Source organism: Podarcis tiliguerta (assembly GCF_965153285.1).
Source record: "Podarcis tiliguerta genome assembly, chromosome: 6".
NCBI lineage: Eukaryota > Metazoa > Chordata > Lepidosauria > Squamata > Lacertidae > Podarcis > Podarcis tiliguerta.
In genome coordinates, this window is record NC_139539.1 from 61,924,214 (window position 1) to 61,947,429 (window position 23,216).

General features: G+C 42.9%; 1 protein-coding gene across 1 annotated transcript; it reads left to right on the forward strand.

Annotated features, from left to right (window-relative positions):
* Positions 1-812: 812 nt before the first annotated feature.
* Positions 813-22,745, forward strand: CTH (cystathionine gamma-lyase). Its single transcript, XM_083448437.1, has 12 exons — positions 813-1,251; positions 5,675-5,756; positions 6,339-6,434; positions 9,182-9,291; positions 10,137-10,268; positions 12,774-12,831; positions 13,873-13,950; positions 14,938-15,090; positions 15,872-15,993; positions 17,943-17,995; positions 19,914-20,052; positions 21,533-22,745. The coding sequence occupies exons 1-12, from the start codon at positions 1,084-1,086 to the stop codon at positions 21,557-21,559; spliced, it is 1,218 nt and encodes a 405-aa protein (XP_083304563.1). The 5' UTR covers positions 813-1,083; the 3' UTR covers positions 21,560-22,745.
* Positions 22,746-23,216: the final 471 nt, after the last annotated feature.

The following is a 23,216-nucleotide window of genomic DNA, read 5'->3' on the forward strand; positions in this document are numbered from 1 at the left end:
TAGCAGAAGCTTTTGAGAACTACAGTCTACATACATACATACATAAATACAAGAGTGGTGGTGGTGGTGGCTAATTGTAAGCAGTGGGCTCAGAAGCAAAGGAAATGCAGAAAAATACATGGCGAGAAAAACAGTTTATTTCCTTTGTTTTTAAGTCAAGTTTAAGAGTTAGCTACCGTCAGGCCTGGTCCCAGATTGGGGGTGTGGGGCTTAGCTGCTCCCCCAGCACTCTCCCTCGGCCACTGTGGCAGGTGCCGCTGCTACAGCCGCCAACTCCCCGCCTCTGGGCACCCTGGAACCGCTTGCAGCTTGTGAACTTGATTGGTGTCAGTGGCGATTTCAAAATAGAAAATGCCAGCACTGCATTTGCCTTTTTCTTTTTTTTTGGGGGGGGGGGGGAGAGACACGTGTTCAGAGAATTCAGGGAGGCAAAGGAGCCAACTCCTAGGGTCCGAGATCTCAATAAAATATTTGAGGGCAGCGCCCCCCCCCGCAAAGTTGATGGGCAATGCCATTCAAATAGTGTGCGTCTTGTGATCGCCCACCAAATCTTTTATTCAAGTGGGGGTGTGCTGCAGGGAGGACGGGCTGTTGTTATCTTTCGTCGAAGCTGCTTGGCTCGCTGCCGATCGCAGGCAGTGCACCTTCGCCCCAGGCCCCAGCCGACGGCCCCACGCCGCCCTCTCCGCTCCCCGACCCCGAGTCCACCCCGGTCGCGGCGCGACGCGCCTCCGCCGCGCGCCAATGAGGGGCCCCGGCCGGGCCAGCGCGTGGCGGGATAGGGCTGCCCCATCTCCACCCACCGCCAGGCGAGGCGACTCACTGGCCGGGCGGCTCGCCGGGGTGGAGCTTCGCCCGCCTTAAGGCAGCTGCCCCTGCCAGCTACAGGGAAGCCGGCGAGCCGCGCAGGAGAGAAAAGGCAAGCCTGACCCGAGATTGCACCAGCGCTCCTCCTCGCCCTCGCCGTCGGACGTGCTCGAGCCAGCGGCATCCGCACAGCGACCCCAGCTCACCCCGCAGAGCCAAGATCCCAGCGCCGCCGCTCCTCCGACACCCAGGAAGGAAGGATCGCTTGCCGCCGAAATGGAGAACGCGAAGCAGAGGCACGCCGGTTTCCTGCCGCCCTTCAGGCACTTCGCCACGCAGGCCATCCACGCGGGGCAAGAGCCCGAACAATGGAAGTCCCTGGCCGTGGTGCCCCCCATCTCCCTCGCCACCACCTTCAAGCAGCAGGCGCCGGGGAAGCACAGCGTGAGTGAGGCGGATGGGGCAAGCAAGGCTTCAGAGCCGGGCATGGGGGGGAAAGGGCAGGACTTGGAGGGAGGGGGTCCTTCTCTGTCTTCACAGAATCGTAGAATTGGAAGGGACCTCTAGGGTCATCTAGTCCAACCCCCTGCGATGCAGGAATCTTTTTGCGCCACGTGGGGCTCGAACCCAGGACCTTGAGGCCAAGAGTCCCATGCGTCTACCGACTGAGCTGTTTGCTTTAGTTAGGGGCTCTCAGAAAACAGCCCCCCCCTCCCCATCTAGTCAATCGACTCTTTCTGTCTGCCCCAAGCCACACACCTGTCTGTTCTGCTCAGGCGGCTCTTCAAGTTACCCATAACTCCTTTCCTTCTCGCTCAATGCGCCTAACCAAGGCTGCAGCCCAAGCTATGTTTCCTCAGGAGTTAACTCCACAGACTACAACAGGGTAAGTGAGGTTAGGATTGTAGGCAGAGGCTGCGATCCTAAGGTTTTATGGCAAGTGGTAGAAAGAGGTCTGCACAGAGGTAAATCCTGTGAGTTCAGTGGCACTTACTCTCTAGTAACTGTGTACATGATTGCAGCCTCTCTCTGTGTTCTAATTATCAAAACCACACACACACACTTTATATATCGATATATCTATAGATATATCTCGAGATCCTAGCTTGCAGTTTATGAAGATTTTCAGTATATGTCTGTTACTGATTCCTACATCAAAAAGGCTAACCCGTATTGGCTAAATTGTACATTTCATTATGATAATCCTCACTGAATTGTGAAAGTCCAGCCGAAGCACCTGTTGCCTATTTATGAGGCAAGAGGATGACATCGCCTCCTTTTTGATCATTTTGCCTTACCGCTTTGCATTTTGAGGGCCAAACAAGACAATCCTGTCTCTTGTTTTTCCGCAGAGCAACTGCAGGTGTGTGATCATGATAAGGACTTTGGCTTGTGGGGAGGACTTTGTACCACAGCCCTGGTGAAAATTGCTCTCCTCCACCTTCCTTCAAAGCTGTTGTGCTTTGTTGCATGGTTGGCACCAGTGGCAGCTTCCCTTCCAGGGCAAAGAGCGGTTCAAGAGGGAGAGATTTTAATTGGGACGGTAATATCGGGGGTGAGGTTAACCCCAGTCCTAACCAGGCAAACTCTGCTGCTAGTTTGAAACGCAAGAGACGCGTCCATTTCAGTGTGAAATTAACAGACCTAACTTTGATTCCTTTCCATCAGTTAAAGTCATTTCTATGCTTGGAAGGAGCTCTTTCATTAACTAAAGGCCAGCTCAGGATCCAAGCCAAAGTCTTCAGAAGTTGGCCTATGTCTTGCTATCCCAGAAAGCCAACCTAAGGTGGCTTGTACACCTATGGAATTGATAGTGTTTGTTCACTTCGTTATTATAGAGAATCTAGATAGCATCTTTGCATTCTAGTGTTTTCCCTATTCTATCTTTTAAAAAAACCCCATTCTGTAGCAATGCATGTCCAAACATGGACTGGTACAGATAGTATTGTTGACACAACTGGCAGGAGAAGTGACCTGTGCTATTCCACTTGTCTGAATTACCTGTCCCACACCTGTCTCATAAAGGTCGAAATTCTGTAATTTAGCTATTCAGAAGAGGCAGCAGTGAACTGAAGAGGACTGGATTCACCCCCTTCTTTTCCATTTCCCCACCATGGTTGATGGACCGAATCTTAATCTCGCCCTGTTGGATGGTTCCTTCCTTCCACACCTTTTTTCTTAATTTGACTCCTCCAAGTACAAGCGAGCAAATGTTTAACCTTTTTAAAAACAACTTGGAATTGCTGGCAAAATTATGCACTGTCTGTTTTTGCCTTTGTCATGTAGACAGACATGCTAGAATTCAAATGGGTAGTATATTATTAAGTGTCATGTGGAACCTCAGATATACTTTGGCTTTATATGATTATGGAAGAGCAAGATGCTCATGTGGAGGGGGCTACAAAGGGGGGGGGGCGCGCGCGTGTGCAAGCAATGGAACTCCAGATAGGAAATTGTTGCATCTGTTCTATTTCAGTCACCAAATGACATTTCTGTGCATAAAGTACATACTGATTTCCTCTTTCTTTCTTTTTTGCCATTTAGGGTTTTATTTGCTTTCTTTCAAGCCCATTTTGTTCTTCTAGGTACGGCAAATTTGTCATGCTATTTGAAAACGTTTTAAAAGCAGATCCCTGATTTAGTTTTGCCCAACACATTCAATCCATGTTGAATTTCTGGATTATCATCCTAGTTGGGTAGCAAGAAAAAGCTGACTCATTTTTAACTCTGCAGATTCTTGTGGGCAGGGCCGAACAAACTCGCCTTGCTACCCTGTCCTCTGCATGACACAAGACGATATGGAAATTGCATAAGCAAGCCGGCAGCTTTCCAGAGTATTGCATTACTCATTATGTATCTTGGGTTGAAAAAAACCTGTGTGTTTTAAAAGCAATGAAATGCCACGTTTCATAAAACCAACGAAGAGTCTCATGACATCTTAAAAGACTAAGTGGTTTATTTTAGCATAGTCTTTAATATGCTACAGAACTCTTAGCCCATTGTAGCAAAAACAGGTATTCTTCTGTATATTCAGTAAGATACTTAATACTTTACTAGTTGACGTACAAGAGTTTAGCCAGGCAGGAAGAGTTAAAGTACAAAACCACAGGCGGAAAATATGTACATGGTGTTCTGTTCAGAATAATTTGTTTCACTAGAAAGCATTGTTTTCTCCCCCACTCCAAGGCTGGCCAGCTTGGATTCCTAATTTGTCATTTTCCCATATATTCAGACTTTCAAGTAATCAATGCTAAGTCAAGAAGGCACTGTAACTATAATACAGTCTTACCTCTGTCTAAGAAGAGTCCTTTTAACGATCAATTGGGGCAATGCAGGAAGCTGGCTGTGGTGGAAAACTCTGAAGATGATTCAGTTGCCTGTGGTTTTGGTCTGCTCTTGCAGTTCTCACCTACCTGCATTTCATGACCCTGCCAAGGAAACAAATTTGTACGAAATTCATAAGCCATTTTAGTTTTATGATTAGTGGACAGAAAAGGAGGCAATTGAACATTAAGGTCATTGGTTCTGCTCCTATGCTAAAGTTCTCCAGATGTTAGTCTACATATCCCATTATCAGCTAGAGGTGATGGAAGCTGGAATCCCAACAACATCTGGAGTTCCTCATCCATGCTCCGAAGAGAATGGATCTGCTTGGCTTGTGTGATAACCTGGAGGACAAACTGCTTCCCTAGCAGTTTCACTTCTGCCGCATTTAGAAAGCTTCCCCTTACTCCCGTCTTGGCCCTGAGCTCCATACATCTGGATTATCCCCCCTACCAGTCACATAACTCTGACTTGCAGTCTAGGTCTTGTTTCAGTTCCCCATTCCAAGACCTCCTGTCCACTCTAGGAACACGGAAAGCTGCCTTCTACTGGGTCAGTCTGTCTAGCTCAGTTTTGCCTACCCTGACTGGCAAGCTCTCTGGGATTTCAGACGGAGACCATTCCCAGCCTATGCTGGAAATCGAACCTTGGACTTTTGTGCAATGCAAAGTCCAAGGCTACAGTTATTATAGCATTAATTGCAGGGCATGCAAGGTGCCTTACAAAACACAGGAGATGCAGCCTTGGGCCATGTTTTTGCATCAAGGTGTGTTTTCTGCATCCTCTTCCTCCTGTATCCTCATCCTCCTTTCTCTGGTCCCTCCGCCCCCCCCCCCCATTTTGTACCTGCAACAGAATTGTACTAGGAATGTGTGCTTTTTGAAATAAATCCTCCATTAGCTCTGCTAATGTTCCAAAGAGCAAACATTTCAAATGAGCCTTGCCATGGTAAATGCAGGTCTCATAAATTGTCAGACTGTCAGGTGCTGCTTCCACAACCTGTCTTTGAGCCAAATGATTGTTTGATTTTGCTTTCATCCCAGCTGTCTGCCAACAGTATGGAAATTTCTTTCAGGAGAAAACTCAAGTGGCTGCCATAGGAAGCCTAGCTGCAAAGAAGGATTGGGGGCTTCTGTACCTTTAGCTGTTGTTTAGAACTGTTAAAGGTGCAGGAGCCCTGGGACTTGTGACTTGACTGTGTTGAAACATTAGATTGCAAGATTTAATCTGTTTTCATGATTTGAGTTTCATATAACATGTTTTTTTCCAAGGAGGATGGTAATAAAGGCAAATGGAAGGAAATATATAGAAACATTTTCAGGATTTTACAACAAAGAAATCTAAGAGGCCGCTTCCTTTCTCTTTTGAATTATTATTTTTTTTAAAGTGGAAACAGAATTCCTAATTTCATCCACAGTAGGAGATTCAGTATTTGTTTGGCCAAACTGCCGGTGCACATTATAAATAATTTGATCTCTAATAATTTCATCAACTATTGATGTATATTTACCTTATTTTATTTTATTTTTGTTCTCTTTCATAGGGCTTTGAATATAGCCGCTGTGGAAATCCAACCCGCGATTCCATGGAAAAGGCTGTGGCAGCACTGGATGGTGCCAAGTATTGTAAGCTGTCAATATTTTCATTACAAAAAAATGATGATTGTCTTTGGCTAACAGTACACATAAGGTGCAACAATAGTGTCTTGGAAAAGAGACAAAAAGGGAAGCTATTGGTTTTTGGTTAGCTCTGATTCTGGTATCATGCTATGCAACAATGCAGCTATATCTTTGTATTTTATCTATTTCATCAAACCTGGATAAATTACTTTTGGCCACGTTGTTAAGGCATTTCCTAATCCACATTTTCAGGTGTGGAATGCTTGGAGTTTGACACAGCTCATAACATAAATGTCCACAATCATCTCCATAATGTAGTGGTTTTTTTCTAGATTCTTGGAATTATGGGTAACTTTAATGGTTATAGATAAAATTGTTGTTACCTATTGTGTCAAAGCCCCATATCTAATCCTACGTAGTGTGTGTGTGTGTACACACACACACACATATTAAGGTATTCACAGTAAGCTCTCCTTTGAAAGCGAGTTAAGTGTTCAGAGACACACACCTGCCACAAAGTTGAAATATATTGAAGAATTCATTTGTTCACTTGTCAGATGTTATTTGTTTATTTCCTTTTCCCGTTAGGTTTATCCTATGCGTCTGGTTTAGCAGCTACGGTGAACATTGCACACTTGCTGAAGGCAGGAGATACTGTTGTTTGCACAGACGATGTCTATGGGGGTGAGTGCTGTACTTGCATATGGCAGGTCTTAACAGTCCTAGATGTAATCTCAGGGTTGTAATCCAGAAGCGTTTCAAAGATCATTAACCTGAGCCTGCACACTTAGGTCTTTCATTTCAGCACTGACGATGGCTTGAAAGTCAGCAGTTATAACAGGTCAGACACCACAGGTGTGACTTATTATCTTAATTAATACTTCTTAGACAGAGCCAGTTGACACATCCGGCAGTGAGGCACTAACTGGTGTTCACACATTTGTGATTTAGCCCTCAGTCACATGCCAAATAAAACTTCCATTATGGACCCATCATAAGCCTTGCTACTGTTTCCTGGGCATAATAATAGTTTTATTCCTGGGCATAATAATAGCACTAACTAGTCCTCTGTTACACATGGATTTAATGCACCTATCCTGCCCTTGAAATTAATAGATTTTTGTGCTCTTTCTTTAGTTTTCCAAAATCTTTAGATTGGTGTTCTTTCATGCAATACTTTGGTTCATCATTAGTTGATCTGAACATGCTAAGAAGCTTTTTGCTTTTTTAAAAACACTTCTTAAAAATTCAAACCTATGCCCTATTTGATTTTATTTTCTACATTGTCCATTTTGCAAAGTATGGCTTGCACCATCCTTTCCCAAACTAGTACCCTTCATATGTTTTTGGACTGCAGTTCCCATCATCCCTGACCATTGCCAGTGCTGGCTGGGGCTGATGGGAACTGGAGTCCAAAATATCTAGAAGCCACCAAGTTGGGTTTGGCTGACTTTAGATGCTATTGTAGCATACAACCCTGAATCTGTCTCTCTTCCTTCAGCTTCCAATACCAGGTTCCTTGACTTTCACCTGACGAGGAGTTCTCAACCCCAGTTGTCCTGGGACACAGTGGGCTACATTACACTCTCTAGATGTTGTCCCATGGAGGTGTGTCCAGGAATTGGATCAGCTCTAGCGAGTTGCCTACCATTATTTGCATTATGAGTTATAAACCACTGATAATTACTGATTTTCACCTATGACAGTGTTTTCCCTTTGAAATAAAGTGGTGTCACTGATGTGTGTTAGGGTAATGTGAATAATGCTTTAATGTGGCTAAGGTAAAGGTAAAGGGACCCCTGACCATTAGGCCCAGTTGCGGATGACTCTGGGGTTGCGGCGCTCATCTCGCTCTATAGGCCGAGGGAGCTGGGGTTTGTCCGCAGACAGCTTCCAGGTCATGTGGCCAGCATGACTAAGGCTGCTTCTGGCGAACCAGAGCAGCGCACGGAAACGCCGTTTACCTTCCCGCCAGAGCGGTGCCTATTTATCTACTTGCACTTTGACGGGCTTTCAAACTGCTAGGTGGGCAGGAGTAACAGGAGCTCACCCCGTCACGGGGATTTGAACCACCGACCTTCTGCTTGGCAAGCCCTAGGCTCAGTGGTTGTCACGAGGTTTTCCTCTGCTGAACTTTAACACATACTCTTGGACTAACTGGGGGGGGGGGGGCGAGGAAGATGGCGCCGGGTCAAGTCTCAACTGAGTCTCTGCTGCATGAGTAGGAGCTCTAATGATCAAATTACCCTGATAAAAAGGCTCAACTTATGAAAATATCTGCCGATGTTTATCAGTAAAAGACTCCGGGAGCTGTCGGGTGGACTTTTAAACCTCCCTTCCCTTTCAAAACTACTTCCATCAACTTTGAACCACCTCCCTTGAAAAGCCCATAAAGCTGTGGGCTGGATAAAATAGCCCTATTTATTTCCGAGTATGAAGATGGTACTTACAAGACACATACTCTTTAAAAAACAAATACCTTGTAGGCAATAAATAGGAGTTGCAGACGTTTACTGTATGATTTCACTGGGTGAAAGGTGGAAATTCCTTACCCAGAATCTCTCTGCTGTTGACTGTGCAGCTACTGGTGCATCAGCTTTCTGGGAGGACAGCCAAAGATAGCTTTAGGGGTAAGCAAAACAGGTATCCATTTACCATAACTAAAAGCGAGGGGTAATCTAGGAATGATTCTCCTTGTGACTGGGCCTCTCACATAGCAGTACAAGCAGAGAAACATGTTTTCCACAAAAGCGGAAGAGGGCATGGCTAGATCAACACCACCAGCCAAATGTTTCCTTCTGTCATTTGATATCAGTGATTGTGCCAGTTTTATTCCTAGGAGCAATTAGAAGTCAAATAGGGTAGGATCTAGCGTGATAACAGGAAGGGGGATTTATGTAACCTCTACCACTTCGAAATTATCTGTTAAGCAAATTTGCTAGCTTGGGAAACAAATATTCTTTCTAGGAATACTTAATGAAATCTAGAAGACAGGCAAAGTAGAGAAGCCGACATTCTTTGTTTAGACCAGTGTGGCTTGATAAAAGGATTCCATCCACGTTTGTAATGTTTACTGAACTTTCAGAAAAGAAGAGGTGTGGGTTGCAACCCTAAGCATTTCACCAAGGAATTGATCCTAGCAAGGATTTATTTGATGAAGAGGCCATCTTAGAACAGAAAATGCTATTTACACATCTATTTTGAGACCAAAAGGCAGGCTGCAGACATATTAATAACAAAAATATTTAGGATTGGGCTGCAAATCTGCTTACCTTGGAAGTGAGACCCCTGGAAACCAGTGGGGCTTGCTGTCAATGCTACTCTGGACACAGCTGTCGTTAAATGTCCTACCTTGTGTTGCTCCTTTCTTTGTTCTGGTTTCCATTGCTTTCACCTTTAATTAATTAAATGTGGGTCTTTTCAAATCCTAGGTACCAATAGGTATTTCCGGAGCATAGCATCAGAGATGGGCCTGAAAACTATTTTTGTTGACTGCACCAAACTGGAAAACCTCAAGGCTGCAATTACACCAGAGACCAAGGTAACAGAGGAATGCTCATAAAACAGTGTTTGCAACATGCTTGGGATGAATTTATTATATCAAGCCTCCTCGGTTTACAAGGGCCTGGGAGTGACTGCAGATGTGTAGGAGAGGGAAATATTAAAGTGATAATACTACAGATCACTTATATACTGACAGTGTTGGAGCAAACTCTTCTTTGCTTTAAGAGGCAAACACAACGATATATCATGTAGCTGTCACTCCTGATCTCTGGCAAGTGCCTGGTGGGCATTTGCCAATGTAAGCAGGAATGGTGTAAGTAATATGAAGATTATTTTTTGAAAACATTATTGGGTATGATAGGAATTGGAGCAGGATCACTTGGATCTTGTCTATCCCCTCATGACAGCTTGGGTGATTGCCATTGGAATTCATCTGATGAACAAAACATGCATGATTGGATCCTCAATTCTGGCAACAACAAGATGGTCATTGGATAGAACCCAGGGAGTTTTCTGGGTTCCTTCCAGACACTTGAGGCTAGCACAGCTCACATCCAAATGGCTGCAGGTGAAATTGGAAAGCAGGTTTGATGCCCAGGATTTAAAATCTGGCAGTTATTTCCATGGAGCCAATTGCGATTAATCAATATGGAATAGTGAATGTGCCACAACAACAGAAAAATCTGTTCAGTGGCGGGGTGGGTGGGTGTGCACACACACATGGGTGTGTAAGCAAAAGACAAGCTCAGATTCTAACATATGTGATAGCCTTTCCGTTCAGTGTTTCCTTGAAACATAGAAGAGAAAGGCAAGTTATTGGTGATCATATACACATGTGTATCATTTCATAACCTTTACCATCTGTCTTCTCAAAATTAACAGCTTGTCTGGATTGAAACTCCTACAAATCCAACGCTGAAAGTTGTTGATATTCAAGGTTGCGCTGACATTGTCCATAAGCATAAAGGCGTTATTCTTGCAGTAGACAATACTTTCATGTCTGCATATTTCCAGGTAAGTTGATTACCCAGTGCTGTCCCAGAACTGCTTCATGCATATAGTAATTTTTTCCTTCTCAAATGGTGTCACAGGAGGGAACTAGCAGTGATGAACTCTTCTGTGTTAAAATGACTCTGGTGCTGAATTTTGGATATGTGGTTGACTTTTCCAGGGTGTGTAGGCACTTAATGGCTCTTCCACATAACATGAAACGGCATGAGACCACATTTTCTGGCACGTAAACCTGCTCAACAGGGGACACAAAGTTAATCTGGTAGATAGAGGGATATGTTTCTTGTTTTCTAGAGCAAGCTGCAGCATAGTTCTGTGCATGTTTACTCAGACGTAAGCCCCACTGTGTTCAGTGAGATTTACACCCAAGCAAATGTATTCTGGATTGCAGCCCTTCCATTCCCTTGTCACTGATCTGGTAAGAAGATGTGTGGATGGTGGGATGGAAATTCCGTAATTTTATGTGGAGTATTGGCTTTTTATTGATGATCCACTGATCTTTCATTTCTTTAACGGAATAACATATTTTTCCTATTCTTAGTAGATGAATACTCCTTTCAAAGCGATAACAAATTTTATATTTTATCTGTTAATACAGATAAATAGCTAAACCTTCAAGGAGCTCCAGTTAGGCTTACATGGTTCTCTGCCTCTCTTGCTTAGTTTCACAACAACCCTGTGAATTAGCTTAGTAAGAGACTGTGGTTAGACCTGAGTGCACTTAGTAGCTAAGTGGGGACTTTAAACCTGGTTTTCCAGGTCCTAGTCAAGAACTCTAACCACAACACCACACTAGCAGCCCTTGAAGTTATCTTCAAATGAGCCATGTGCTGGAGTTCTTGTCTCCCATCTGAATCAGATCTCCCTCCCCCTCTTGCTATATATAAGAATCTATTGAGGAAGTGAAGGTGTCCAGTTACCAGCCTAGCTAACATTTCTTCTGTGGCTATACTGAGAGGAGCTGCATTGCATTGGTAACTCTGTAGTGTTATATGGCAGGTATTAATAAGTAATGGCTTTAGCAATTCAATGGACCCCAGAGTTGCTGTGTCAACAACTAGACCTGTGGTGTGGAATATTCAACATACTAGGCCAACCGCATAGTGAAATGCTGGAGACTGCTGCCATACGCACTGCAAGGACTTCACAGCACAAAGAGAAAATGTTTCAGCTCACTAGCTTCAAAAGCAACAGAAAGGTCATTGCTAGTACATTACGCCAAGTTCATGCAGTGTTTCTGTTACTGGTTTTGAGAAGTTGCAAAGCGTTCCTAGTTCAACAAGTATTGGACTAACATGTTCCTTTTAAAATTTAATTTATACCTTGTGCATGAAGTCCAGCAACCACGACCAAAAGATAAATAAAACAACAATAACCTAGATATTGACCTAGCCATCTAACCATATATTTTAGCACCACTAATGTAAAGCCACCAATAACACAAAATTATCCACAAGAAAGGAGAAACTGGTATGATAGAGTAAGAAGGAGAAAACGTTATCGATTTAAGAAAAAAATGAAGCAAACATCTCTTTGATTCATTAACTTAACAGTAATGTTCATACTGGTTTTTTTAAACAGTTGCATATGGTTGCATGTGATTGTGTACTTTTAATTCCAATTTATGCCAATACATGCACCATATTTCTGTAAAGGTATCAACCATCTGTCTTCCTTCCCTTACCTAAGTTAGTGAACCCGATCACACACAGGATGCTCCAAATTCCTGATAGCCGTTGAAAACCTATTTGTATTTTCAGGCCTGCTTCCAGGTTGGTTGAGGGCCTCAGGGTTGGAAGGGCCCTTGAGCTGCATTAGAGGCAATGGCACTTACTTCTGAGTAAGCATGCCCAGGAATTGCACTGGGAAGAAAGAAAATACAGGGTTTAACTATGAAGGCACAGAGTCTGTAATTTAGTAACCTATTTGAAAACAGGAAGAGCTGTCATGGTTAATAATAATAAAGCTACACTGAGACAGTGCTTGGGGAAAATACAAGGGTGGTAAAATTGAAGGCCTTTATTCTATGGAATTAGAAGCCTGATGATGACGTGGGTCTATAATCTAGCCCCATTCTCCTTTACTAATCCTCCATGACCAAACATTCCAAATAGATTAGCTGATATAATAGAGGGAAACATTGTCCAATTGTCCAATTTCCAGTGTGCCAGAAGCAGAGGATAGAAAAGAAGAGATGCTATGACAGTTACAGTATTTCTTGGGGAAGAATGCAATTTATTATTATTATTATTTATTTAGGTCAGACCCTAATGGTTGGCTAAAACCAGTTGTTCCACATTCATTCCCTATGAGAATTAGGGCAAAGAAAGAAAGAATACTTGCAAGAAGGTACTTTAGCATTAGTCATCTTGCTTAAGAAACCCATATCCAGTTATGTAGTTCCCAATGAACAGGGATATGCAGCGTAAAATTCCTACAGCTTCTGTTTACAGATAATAAAGCAGTACTTTTTAATTCTGAATTCATGTGTTTATTTTGTTGTTTCAGCGTCCTTTATCTTTAGGAGCAGATATCTGTATGTACTCAGCAACCAAGTACATGAATGGTAAGTGCCTGAGTGTTGTTGCAGAAAACTTCCATGTTATAATGATATTTACCAATCCGACATTACAAACAGTCAAGGCTACCAGACCTAAAAGGCATTCTATTGTTTCTTTCTACTTTCAGGTTTTTATTTTCTTCATGCCACTTTGAGGGGGGTGGGGGTGGGAAGGTTGATTTATAGTGGTGCCCATAATGCATCTGCCCATCTTCCAAACACAGTAGATGTACACAATGGTTATTGTCTAGACTGGTTTCCCTTCTGAGGACTTTGTTTGATGTTAGTTTAACAACAACTCCACAAGGCAGTATTGTATTGAATATATACTTGCTGAACAAGGAGCTCTTTCGTTTGAGTCTTTCTGCATTTTCATTCTTGCCCCGGGGTAGAAAATCTTCCTCAAATGTTTGAAAAACTCATTGTGTCCAACTAAAAATTGCACTGTACAGGACTGAAAGGAATTGTTTTGAGGTGCTGAGTGGCTTTGCCACTGAGCATTAGGGTCCTATCTGGTGCAACCCTCTTTCCAAAGTACTCACCATCAAGGTTGCAAAGGCAGCAGAGGGATAATCAGTTTTTGGCTTCAAAATAAGCCACTCAAGGAAGATGGTACTATTAAGAAGAAATAGGGTGTCATACTTTGCAACAGAAATGCCCTCTCAAGGAAAGGCTGCCTGGAACCCTCACCTCTGCCATTTAGGTTTCAGAAAAAGGCATTTCCTCACTTTTAAGAACAAACTGGTAATCTAAGCATTTTTAAAGCTTAGGCCATTTTCATTTGAATGGGCTGTTGTTTTTTAGTTTCTTTTTTGTGTTTGCTTTATGGTTTTTTATCATTTAAAAGGTGCTGTAGTTTCTAACCATGTGGTTAAATGCCTAGTGGGCATAGATCTATGTTGACATGAAGGCTATAAATTGGGTATAATTAATTAGACAGGAAGCACGTAGAATGAAAGCAGAGGAAACAGCTACAATTTTATGTCTGACTTCTCTACTTAAAGAGGGCTAATTTGCCATTTTTCTTCTGCCTCCTTGTTTCTTCAGGTCACAGTGATGTTGTAATGGGACTGGTTTCTGTCAATGACGAAAATCTCCATGAGAGGCTCAGATTTTTACAATATTGTGAGTACACAAAAAGATGTGATGAATGCAGGTTTCTGATACCTGCTTACTTAAATTCAGAACTGCATTTCTGCAGTAGTCATTTGTTTTACGCACGTTTATCTGACTTATTGTCAAAAAGCCTCCCACAAAAAAAGATTTTGTGCAGCCTTTTCTACCATCCCACTTTCCTTGGGAGCAAAGAGATTCATTCTGACACCATAAACCAGTTGGCTCTCATGGGAAATTTGAAACTGCAGTGCTGGAGTCATGTTTCTGGCCTTACTAAGGCCTTCAGTGGCCATACATGAATTAAGACTGAGCTGGTGTGTTTCCTCACTTGAGGCCTCTGACTAAAATCTACAGGTTGAGCTGGAACAGTTGGTGCCTGAGATGCAAGTGGTGCTGCTGTCTAGTCCATTATCTATCAGGCCTGCCCAAACCTGAAGGTTCATGCTTCCTGTTAAATGGAGGGCCTGTAGTTATATATCACTCAGTGTAGTGGATGGATTGTTTAATTTGGGCCCTGGAAATCTAGATCAAAATCTCACAAAATCTTAAAGCTCACTGGATACCTCTCAATTTAACCTTTCTCAGAGTTGCTGTAAGGATGCATACATTACCTCAAGGGCCTTGGGAAAGCAATGTGATAAAAAATATAATATCATTGTTTCCTTCTTTGCTTGGAGAGGATTCAAAGACCTAAATTAAAAACCACATCATTTTGCTAGGCTATGTCTCAGTTCCTGAATTTGAGGTTCCTGTTTCAAAACTCAGAAGCCTGAATAGGTGCAATGCCACCTGAATGCTATATTTTAACTTTTTGATTAAAACTCTGCTGGGGTTTGGGCTTCTGTTCTGAACATATGTCTATACTTTGATGAGCCAGCAGTATTGTCTTGCTGAGTTCCTCCTTATACTTTTCCCCAATGGGGCTGAAAAGCCTATTCAGCAATAAAGCCATTAGCAAAGAGGGTTATCTCTGTGTTTCTTTTTTCCCTTTTCCAGCTCTTGGAGCAGTTCCATCACCTTTTGACTGCTACCTTTGCAACCGGGGTTTAAAGACATTGCAAATCCGCATGAAACAACATTTCCACAATGCGCTGACGATTGCCAAATACCTTGAGTCAGATCCAAGAGTTGAGAAAGTCCTCTTCCCTGGTAAGTTGGCTTTGCAGAACCTGGCAGGGGATATAAGCTCTTGCAAAAAAGTGCCGCTGGCTGTAATTGGAGCGTGGAGAGAAGCAAAAGAATCTGCATGACTAAGTGGACTCTTCCAGCTCAGTAACTCTGAAGACTCAAATGACTGATAAAGGGTGGAAACAATAAGTGCTTGTGAATGACTTGTTCCATATCTGCCTAGGGCACAGTTTGTTATTTGAATTTCCCTGCCATGCTCTCACTTTCTTCCTTTCTCACATATGTTCACCACACATTCACAATCTTTACATAGTTCAGCTTATTTCTTTACACACGCTCATCCCAGGCAAGCCATTCAAAATCCGAGTCTTCTCATGCATTATCCTTTTGTAAAGCTTAAACACATGTAGAAGATGGAGAGGTATTGAACTGTTGGCTCAGCCCCTGGTGTCCCTTGCAGCTCCCACGACCTCTGTGGACACCTTGAAAGGGGTGGCAGCTGTCCCTTGGAATATGTAGTCATCATGGGATCAGGGGTTGTAACAGCAGGTCCTTGCTCCACCTTATGGAAGTGAACCTTGCAGAGAGACTTGCATAATGCAGTTTATATAACTTTTGTAACCACAATTCTTTTATTTTTGACAAACAGCATTTTCAAACTTAACTCGCTTGGAACCATAGCAATGATCAAAGTACATTTTATGCCTTGGACTAGCGACTTCATATTTTAATAGATTGTGTGTGTTTTAAAGCAACAATAACCTAAATCCGGATGCTCTGAATAATGCATGACTCGTTTCAGGATTGCCGTCACACCCGCAGTATGAGCTGATGCAACGCCAGTGCACAGGCTGCCCAGGAATGATCTCCTTTTACATTAAAGGAAACCTTGAAAATGCCTCCACATTTCTCAAAAACTTAAAGGTAAGAAAGAGGCCTGATTTGCATTGGTTTTGAAAGAGGAGCACTTCCTGCCCCTCCCTTGTCAGGATATGGATGCTGTAAAAGACTTTGCAATATGCTTCTTCCCTTAAAGGAAGCTTTAAAGAGAGCCAGTGTGGTGTAGTGGTTAAGAGCGGTAGACTCGTAATCTGGTGAACCGGGTTCGCGTCTCCGCTCCTCCACATGCAGCTGCTGGGTGACCTTGGGCCAGTCACACTTCTCTGAAGTCTCTCAGCCCCACTCAGAGTGTTTGTTGTGGGGGAGGAAGGGAAAGGAGAATGTTAGCCGCTTTGAGACTCCTTCGGGTAGTGATAAAGCGGGATATCAAATCCAAACTCTTCTTCTTTTTCTTTAAAGGACGGGCTGTCCCCAAATGTAAATAACCAACCTTGTTATGCAAAGTGGCACTAATGACAGGGAAGGAAAAGGAGTATTTTAGAAATGATTCAGGCAACTGCTGCTTGCCTAAGATATCACGTAGTGCCACCCAAGGCCAGCCAACCCTCCTGTCTGGAATTCTGGAAGCAGGGGAGCCCTTGCTTATGTAACACTGGCCTGGTGTTTTGAAATGCCTGGCATTAGTGCTGAGTCCTCAGAAGACGCTTGTCAAATCAATGCCTCATCCACATGTATCACTGTAAAAGTATGCTCCTGCAAAGACTGCTGTGCAGTCATTTCTCCTGAATTTCTGCCAGCGGCGTATCGTTCATCTTGGCTTGCGCCCGCTGGCTGCAAACAGGCATACTTTGGTTTCACCAAAAGTTGGCACCTAAATTAACAACAAGGAATGAGCCAAGAGCTTTACTGTACTTCAACAACAACTGAAGATATAAACATCCCACAAACTTAGGGCTGGCTAACTTTCCCCTCCCTGCTCATAAAATGATCAATCTGATGACCAGGGAGGGCGCGCAGTTTGTATCCCCATAAGGCACTTGGCTGGGCAGATAGGTTTAAATTACTACCCTGCAGTGCTATGCCTAATTAATACCTTTTTGCAGCTTCTACAAAAATTATTGGGGTCTTGCTGAGGAGGGCAGATTGGGCACCCCAAACCAGGAGGTAGCCACGCAGTCCATAAACAACTAACAAGAAAGTCCTAATCCACCTTCTGGGGGCAGATGGTAATATGTTTATCACAGTCATTTACCCCCATATTGCTGTAATTCTATCCCTGGCTGCTATAAACCAAGCAAGCAAGAGGAGAATCGTATATCACTCCCAGAAAATGCCCAAACACAGGTTTTTGGAGAGTCTCTAGGGAACGGAAATTTCACAGAAGCTCCTGAGAATGCCTGTTGTTCCCCTGATTTTTTTATTTATTTATATTTGCTCCTAGGTGGAAAACCTGAAAAGCTTTTCCTGGCCTGTATCTGAGATTGCCATGGCACAAAGAGACAAATGTGGTCTCTGGTGCTGATAGGAGTTGTAGTCACCAGCTTGGCCAAGGCTGCTTATGCAATTACTATTAGTTAACTAGCGGGTAGGGAGTTGTGCTCTCCCCCTTTGGAATCCTGGGAGCTCAGGGGCCCATAGGATAGGGCAGGGCTGCTGAATACAGTGCTGCCTTCTCTTCTTGCCATCCTTCCATAGGGCAGCAATTCAGTGCAGGCTTGGCAGCTACAGTCTCTTTCCCATGCCCTAGTACAGGCTTGCGGGAGAAGCCATATTTTGCCACAAAGATCTCTATGGTATGCAGAAAGGAAGGCACATTCTGGCATCTGCCATTGGCCAGGGGACGAAGGCCACTAGGAAGCTGCTCCCCTTTGCTCCCAGGAACAAGTTTGCTTCTGCTCCTCTCAGCCCCAGCTGACTAGACAGCTGACAGCAACAGACTCTGCCCTTATTTGTAAAGGGACCGAGTTTCAAGTGAAAAGTTGAGTGAATGAATGCTGAAATATAATGCTCTGTATTCTTCTTCTCTGTTTTAGCTTTTTACGCTGGCTGAAAGTCTAGGAGGATATGAAAGCCTGGCAGAGCATCCGTAAGTGAAGTTAATCTGAAATCTCTGTTGGAATCAACTATAACCTTATTTTATTTTAAATCTGTCTAATACTTAATACGATTCAAACTAACGAACACAATAATAATTTAGCCACAATGTCCAAATACTGTACTTTATCCCACCTTTCTTTCAGTGAAGGGAGATTTATTTTATGTAGTAAATAAATATTACTTATGAATTCTTTATCTGAAGGGCTGATCCTTCAATGTAGTTGAAAACAAAAACTTTTTGTTAAGGTTAAACTTAAGTTTAGGTTAAACTTAATTTTAAAGGCCTAAAATTTATTCTTGAATAAATTATATTCCTCCCAGTATCTTTTAGCCACCAAGCATTACTGACATAAGCTATAGTGGTCTCATTTCTCTTTTTTGCGCTCCCAACACGTGGATAACTAATTTTAATTTTACCTTATTTATTTTTTACTACCATCATATAATTTTGCCCTCAACTTTTGTTGTTGTTACCTATAAAATATCCCACTAGCAAATTTGTCCTTTGAAAATACTAAAACCAGTGAGAATTCTTATTACCTTGGAGGATGGCAGTATTTTACTACAGTAAACAAGATAATTACATGAGAAGTATTTCTTAATTTCTTTTGCTATTTTAAAGTCCTTATTAGTATCCGATTTCAAGCCACCTGCCACTACTCATCCCATAATATATCTATCCCGGATCCTTAACCAGTTAGATGTTTAAAGAAAATCATCTTGGCATGAACAGTTCTACTGTTTTTATTCCTCTATAATATGCCGTGTAGCGGTACTCTAATCAATGCTTTCTCAAATAATGAACTGGCAATCTGCTGTTTTAAGCTGTGTACAGAGGAGGGCATGCTTGGTACAGGAAACTCTGCTGAAGAGTGTGTATTTTAACGATAGACATGGTACAGATTGGAAGCGTCACTTTATCCCTTCTAAATTACTGCACCTTTCAAATTACAGGAGTTTGGTGCTAGCATTTCTTTCCCTCTTAGGAAGATTTATAGTCAGGAAAAATGACAAGGGTAGTGAACACAATCTTTCTCCTGGATGTCATCCTGTGGCTATATCGAACCCTCTGGTTAACAAGACTGGCCTGTCCAAATTGGATAGAATCACTCCAGGTTCTGCTGCCACTGTAGATATAATTGTGTGTTTTAATTTTGGAAGTCCCTGTGAGACCTAGATGTGATGGAAAACAAGGTACATTTAAAAAATAAAGTAACACTGCAAGCTGGACATAGCTAGGTCCGAATCTCTTGGCAGGGCCTCTCATTTATCAGGGAAATCCACATTTGTTTCTGGGTCTTTCTAGACCACCACAAAAGCCAATAAGATGCCACACAGTGGAGCGGCAAAGGTTCCACCTCTCTGCTGACAAGACACACCAGTAACTTTTAGGGTCTCGGTAGGATTGAATATGTTTACTGTTGTCCTTGGAAGCTTTCTTGCTGTGTTCTGTCCAAATGTAACTTCTCCTGTCCAGGGCTGAGCTCTGGGAAAAACTGAGCTTTGCTAAACAAGAACTTTATGGCAAAAGGGAATACATTGGCATTTTGCCCATGGGTTGATAGCTGCCTCTCTGCTGCCTCTGTGCAATTCTTTTTAATTGTTGCATCTGGAATGACAGACCAACCCTCCAACATTGCTGGGTTGCCCCAGCCAATCTGGGCAGCTTCCAACATATATAAAAACACAGTAAAACTGTAAAAAAAACACCTTCCTTATTCAGGATTGCTTGGGAGTCAGATATTTCCATACCCTCCAACATTTCTGCAGTGAAAATAGATATATCCTAAGGAAAAGCAGGACATTCCGGGATCAAATCAGAAACCATGATGGCTTCTCTAAATCAGGTACATCCCTGGAAAACAGGGACACTTGGAGGGTCTGACAGACTATCTGTTCTTGTTTAGTGCCATCATGACTCATGCCTCAGTCCCAAAGGCAGACAGAGAAGTCCTTGGGATCTCGGATACGTTGATCCGCATGTCTGTCGGTTTAGAAGACTCGGAAGACTTGTTAGAAGATCTGGACCAAGCTTTGAAGGCCGCGGTAAGTGATTTCAGTTACGGAGAAATGTAGGGGTATGTTTTTGCTTTTTAGCTCCCCCCATTGCTTTAGAAGTCAATAGTAATTCTGATGAACCCTCAAGTTACATTTGTCAGATAACTTGACAGAACACAGCTAGTAGCAAGAAGTGAAATGTTTTTGCAGTAAGCTCCTGTACTATATCTTACTATACATACCATATAGGTCCATGATTACTGAGCAGGCTAGCTGAACATATTAGTGAGGTGTTGGGGCTAGGTTCCTGCCCCCCTCCATGCCATGTGCACACCCCAATTTATATTCACACGTAGCCCATACACTCCTATAAATACACATAAAGGTAAAGTAAAGGGACCCCTGACCATTAGGTCCCATCGTGGCCGACTCTGCGGTTGCGGCGCTCATCTTGCTTTATTGGCCGAGGGAGCTGGCATACAGCTTCTGAGTCATGTGGCCAGCATGACTAAGCCGCTTCTGGGGAACCAGAGCAGCGCACGGAAACGCCATTTACCTTCCCGCCGGAGCTGTACCTATTTATCTACTTGCATTTTGACGTGCTTTCGAACTGCTAGGTTGGCAGGAGCAGGGACCGAGCAATGGGAGCTCACCCCGTCACGGGGATTCGAACCGCTGACCTTCTGATCGGCAAGTCCTAGGCTCTGTGGTTTAACCCACAGAGCCACCCATGTCCCCATAAATACATAAAAACACAAATACACATACAGGCACACTATTCCAGGGGCTACCAGCCTTCTGAGGCCAGCAGCCCATTTTGAATTTGGGTATAACCCAAAATGGCTGCCACGGGAGCCATGATATAATGGCAGATGTGTTGAAAAGAACAACAGACGAGGCACAACCACAAAGAGGTGTGGGTATGCAGATGGGGGCCGGGGAGGCATCTACATCAGTCACCACTGAGGTTACTTCTAGAGGGAAGCTCTTTTGCACTTCTGTTCTGCTCAGAATAGGAGGAATGTTGGTGTCCAGTCCTGGAAGTCAATGAAATTTGGTCATGTTTAAGGAGGCACCCTCAGTGTAAGAGAGACTGAGTCAGTGCAAACAAGGAACTGAGCAGGAAGAGCAAATCATTTCTAGTACAACTGTGGATTTCTGAGGGGATATTTACTAGACCTGTTGCAGGTGCCATAGGACTCGTGCCTACCAAGCATGAGAACTTGACAAAAAGGGATTACCTGAGTGGTAATGGCACTGAAGATTAGCCTTAGGCTAAATGACTGACAAAAAGCATGCTGAATTTTTACTGACAACTACACGTCTTTTGCAAAGTGACCAAGATGCCTTTCTCTGCTGACTTCCTCATTTTTCTGCCAGATTCTTTTTCCTTTAACATAGCAGAAAAAGGCAGCTGGGAGTTTGGATGAGTAGCATAGTGTGTTCCAATATGAATCTGGTCTGCAATTAAGTTGAGTCATTTAAAGAACAATAGTGATAAAATTTCTCTTGCTTTCTCTTGCCACAGATTCCCGATTACAGAATCTATAACTAGGAGTCTTGACATCACATTTTATTCCTGCACATCTGTAATACAAATGAACTGGATGATCAGCTGCTCATGAACTTCCATTGGATTAGATTTCCTGCTGAAAATGAAAAAGTTGATGTTTTTGACGCCCGGAAATGAAGCCTAGAATACTTGTTGACTCCACAACCCCCCTTTTTCCAAGAAGTGTCTTCCGAGGTCATCTCTTCATTGTCTGGTTCCTTTGATTTAAAAACAAAAAGAAAGCCATATTTCTTGACAGCAGTAGTTCCCAGGTGACCGTGGTCCACACTCAGCAAGATTGTGCCCAATCACACATATTTATATTTAAATATAAATATATTTAAATTAGTGTGGCATAATAGCTAAAAGACTGTGCTGTAAATCAGGAAGTCCCTGGTCTGAATCTTGCCTTAGGGTAGGGTTACCAGACTTCCCCGGTTCCCGGGGACAGTCCCCGGATTTGCAAATCTGTTCCCAGGAAACATGGCAGCCGCAGCCTCAGCAGCCCAGAGCCAGCCTGGTAGCACAGTTGGCTCTGGCTGGCTTCAGGAGCTGCTCGCTGCCATAGTGCCTGCCATTTTTCCTCGCTGAAAGTCCCCATATGATGTATCTTGTGCGCAACAGTTTTTAAAAACTGTGCATTTATGTTTCACAGGGTGCAAAAATAGGGCTTTGCACCTTTATACAATATGCATGTGTGCTTGGGCCCATGGTCTTTTGCCACAATATCCCCATTACTGACTCCCGGTTGCTACTCAGCTTCAAAAAAAATAAGTGTCCCCGGTAACCATACCTTAGGGAAGCCAATCTCTCTCAGCCTCAGTTTCCCCCCATCCACAATACTGGGTTATTGTAGGGATCACAACAAGCTAATGTTTATGAAGTGCTCTGAAGTCTTGAAATGGCTATGCCAATATTATTATACTTGATTATTTTGATAGAAAATTGCCATTATGCCAGCATACTTGGTTGTTTCTTGTCACTGTTATACATGCTGCTGATTTATTTTATTGTTTTTAAACGTTAATAACCGACTTGGAAAAAAGACTGCTGCATATACCAAGTGTGGATTTTAGATTGGTTCCCACTGTATTTCTCCTGTGCAATATTGGAAAATGAAGCAAAAAATCAATTGCATGGCACCCTATGCATTAGGTTTTTATCTAAAATAAATTAATATTGAATTTGCTTTGGATTCTGCTTTTAATTTTTGTTAATATAGATCTAATCAAACTTTACAATCTTATGATTATCTAACCATCTTTTAGTTACATTTTTGTTGTTGGTGGTTCTAGTTGTTTTTTACAACATTCAAGATTTTTTTCCACAAAAGACACGAATTTCATCGTCATTTGCACTGTTTTTATCAGTTTTATAAAGTTAATTATTGCGTGGGCCAATTTCTCTGAAGAAACTAATAGGAGGAATGCTTGGTTAAAAGCTCAATATTATACAGTGGTACTTCGGGTTAAGTACTTAATTTGTTCCAGAGGTCCGTTCTTAACCTGAAACTGTTCTTAACCTGAAGCACCACTTTAGCTAATGGGGTCTCCTGCTGCTGCCGCACCGCCAGAGCATGATTTCTGTTCTCATCCTGAAGCAAAGTTCTTAACCCAAGGTACTATTTCTGGGTTAGCGGAGTCGTATGTAACCTGAAGCG

Excerpts from the sequence above, each read along its gene's own strand:
- CTH (XM_083448437.1), top strand. The coding sequence starts at position 1,084 with ATGGAGAACGCGAAGCAGAGGCACGCCGGTTTCCTGCCGCCCTTCAGG. Across the intron at positions 1,252-5,674 it reads AGGCGCCGGGGAAGCACAGC|GGCTTTGAATATAGCCGCTG; the intron begins GTGAGTGAGGCG and ends TCTCTTTCATAG. Across the intron at positions 20,053-21,532 it reads ACCAAGCTTTGAAGGCCGCG|ATTCCCGATTACAGAATCTA; the intron begins GTAAGTGATTTC and ends CTCTTGCCACAG.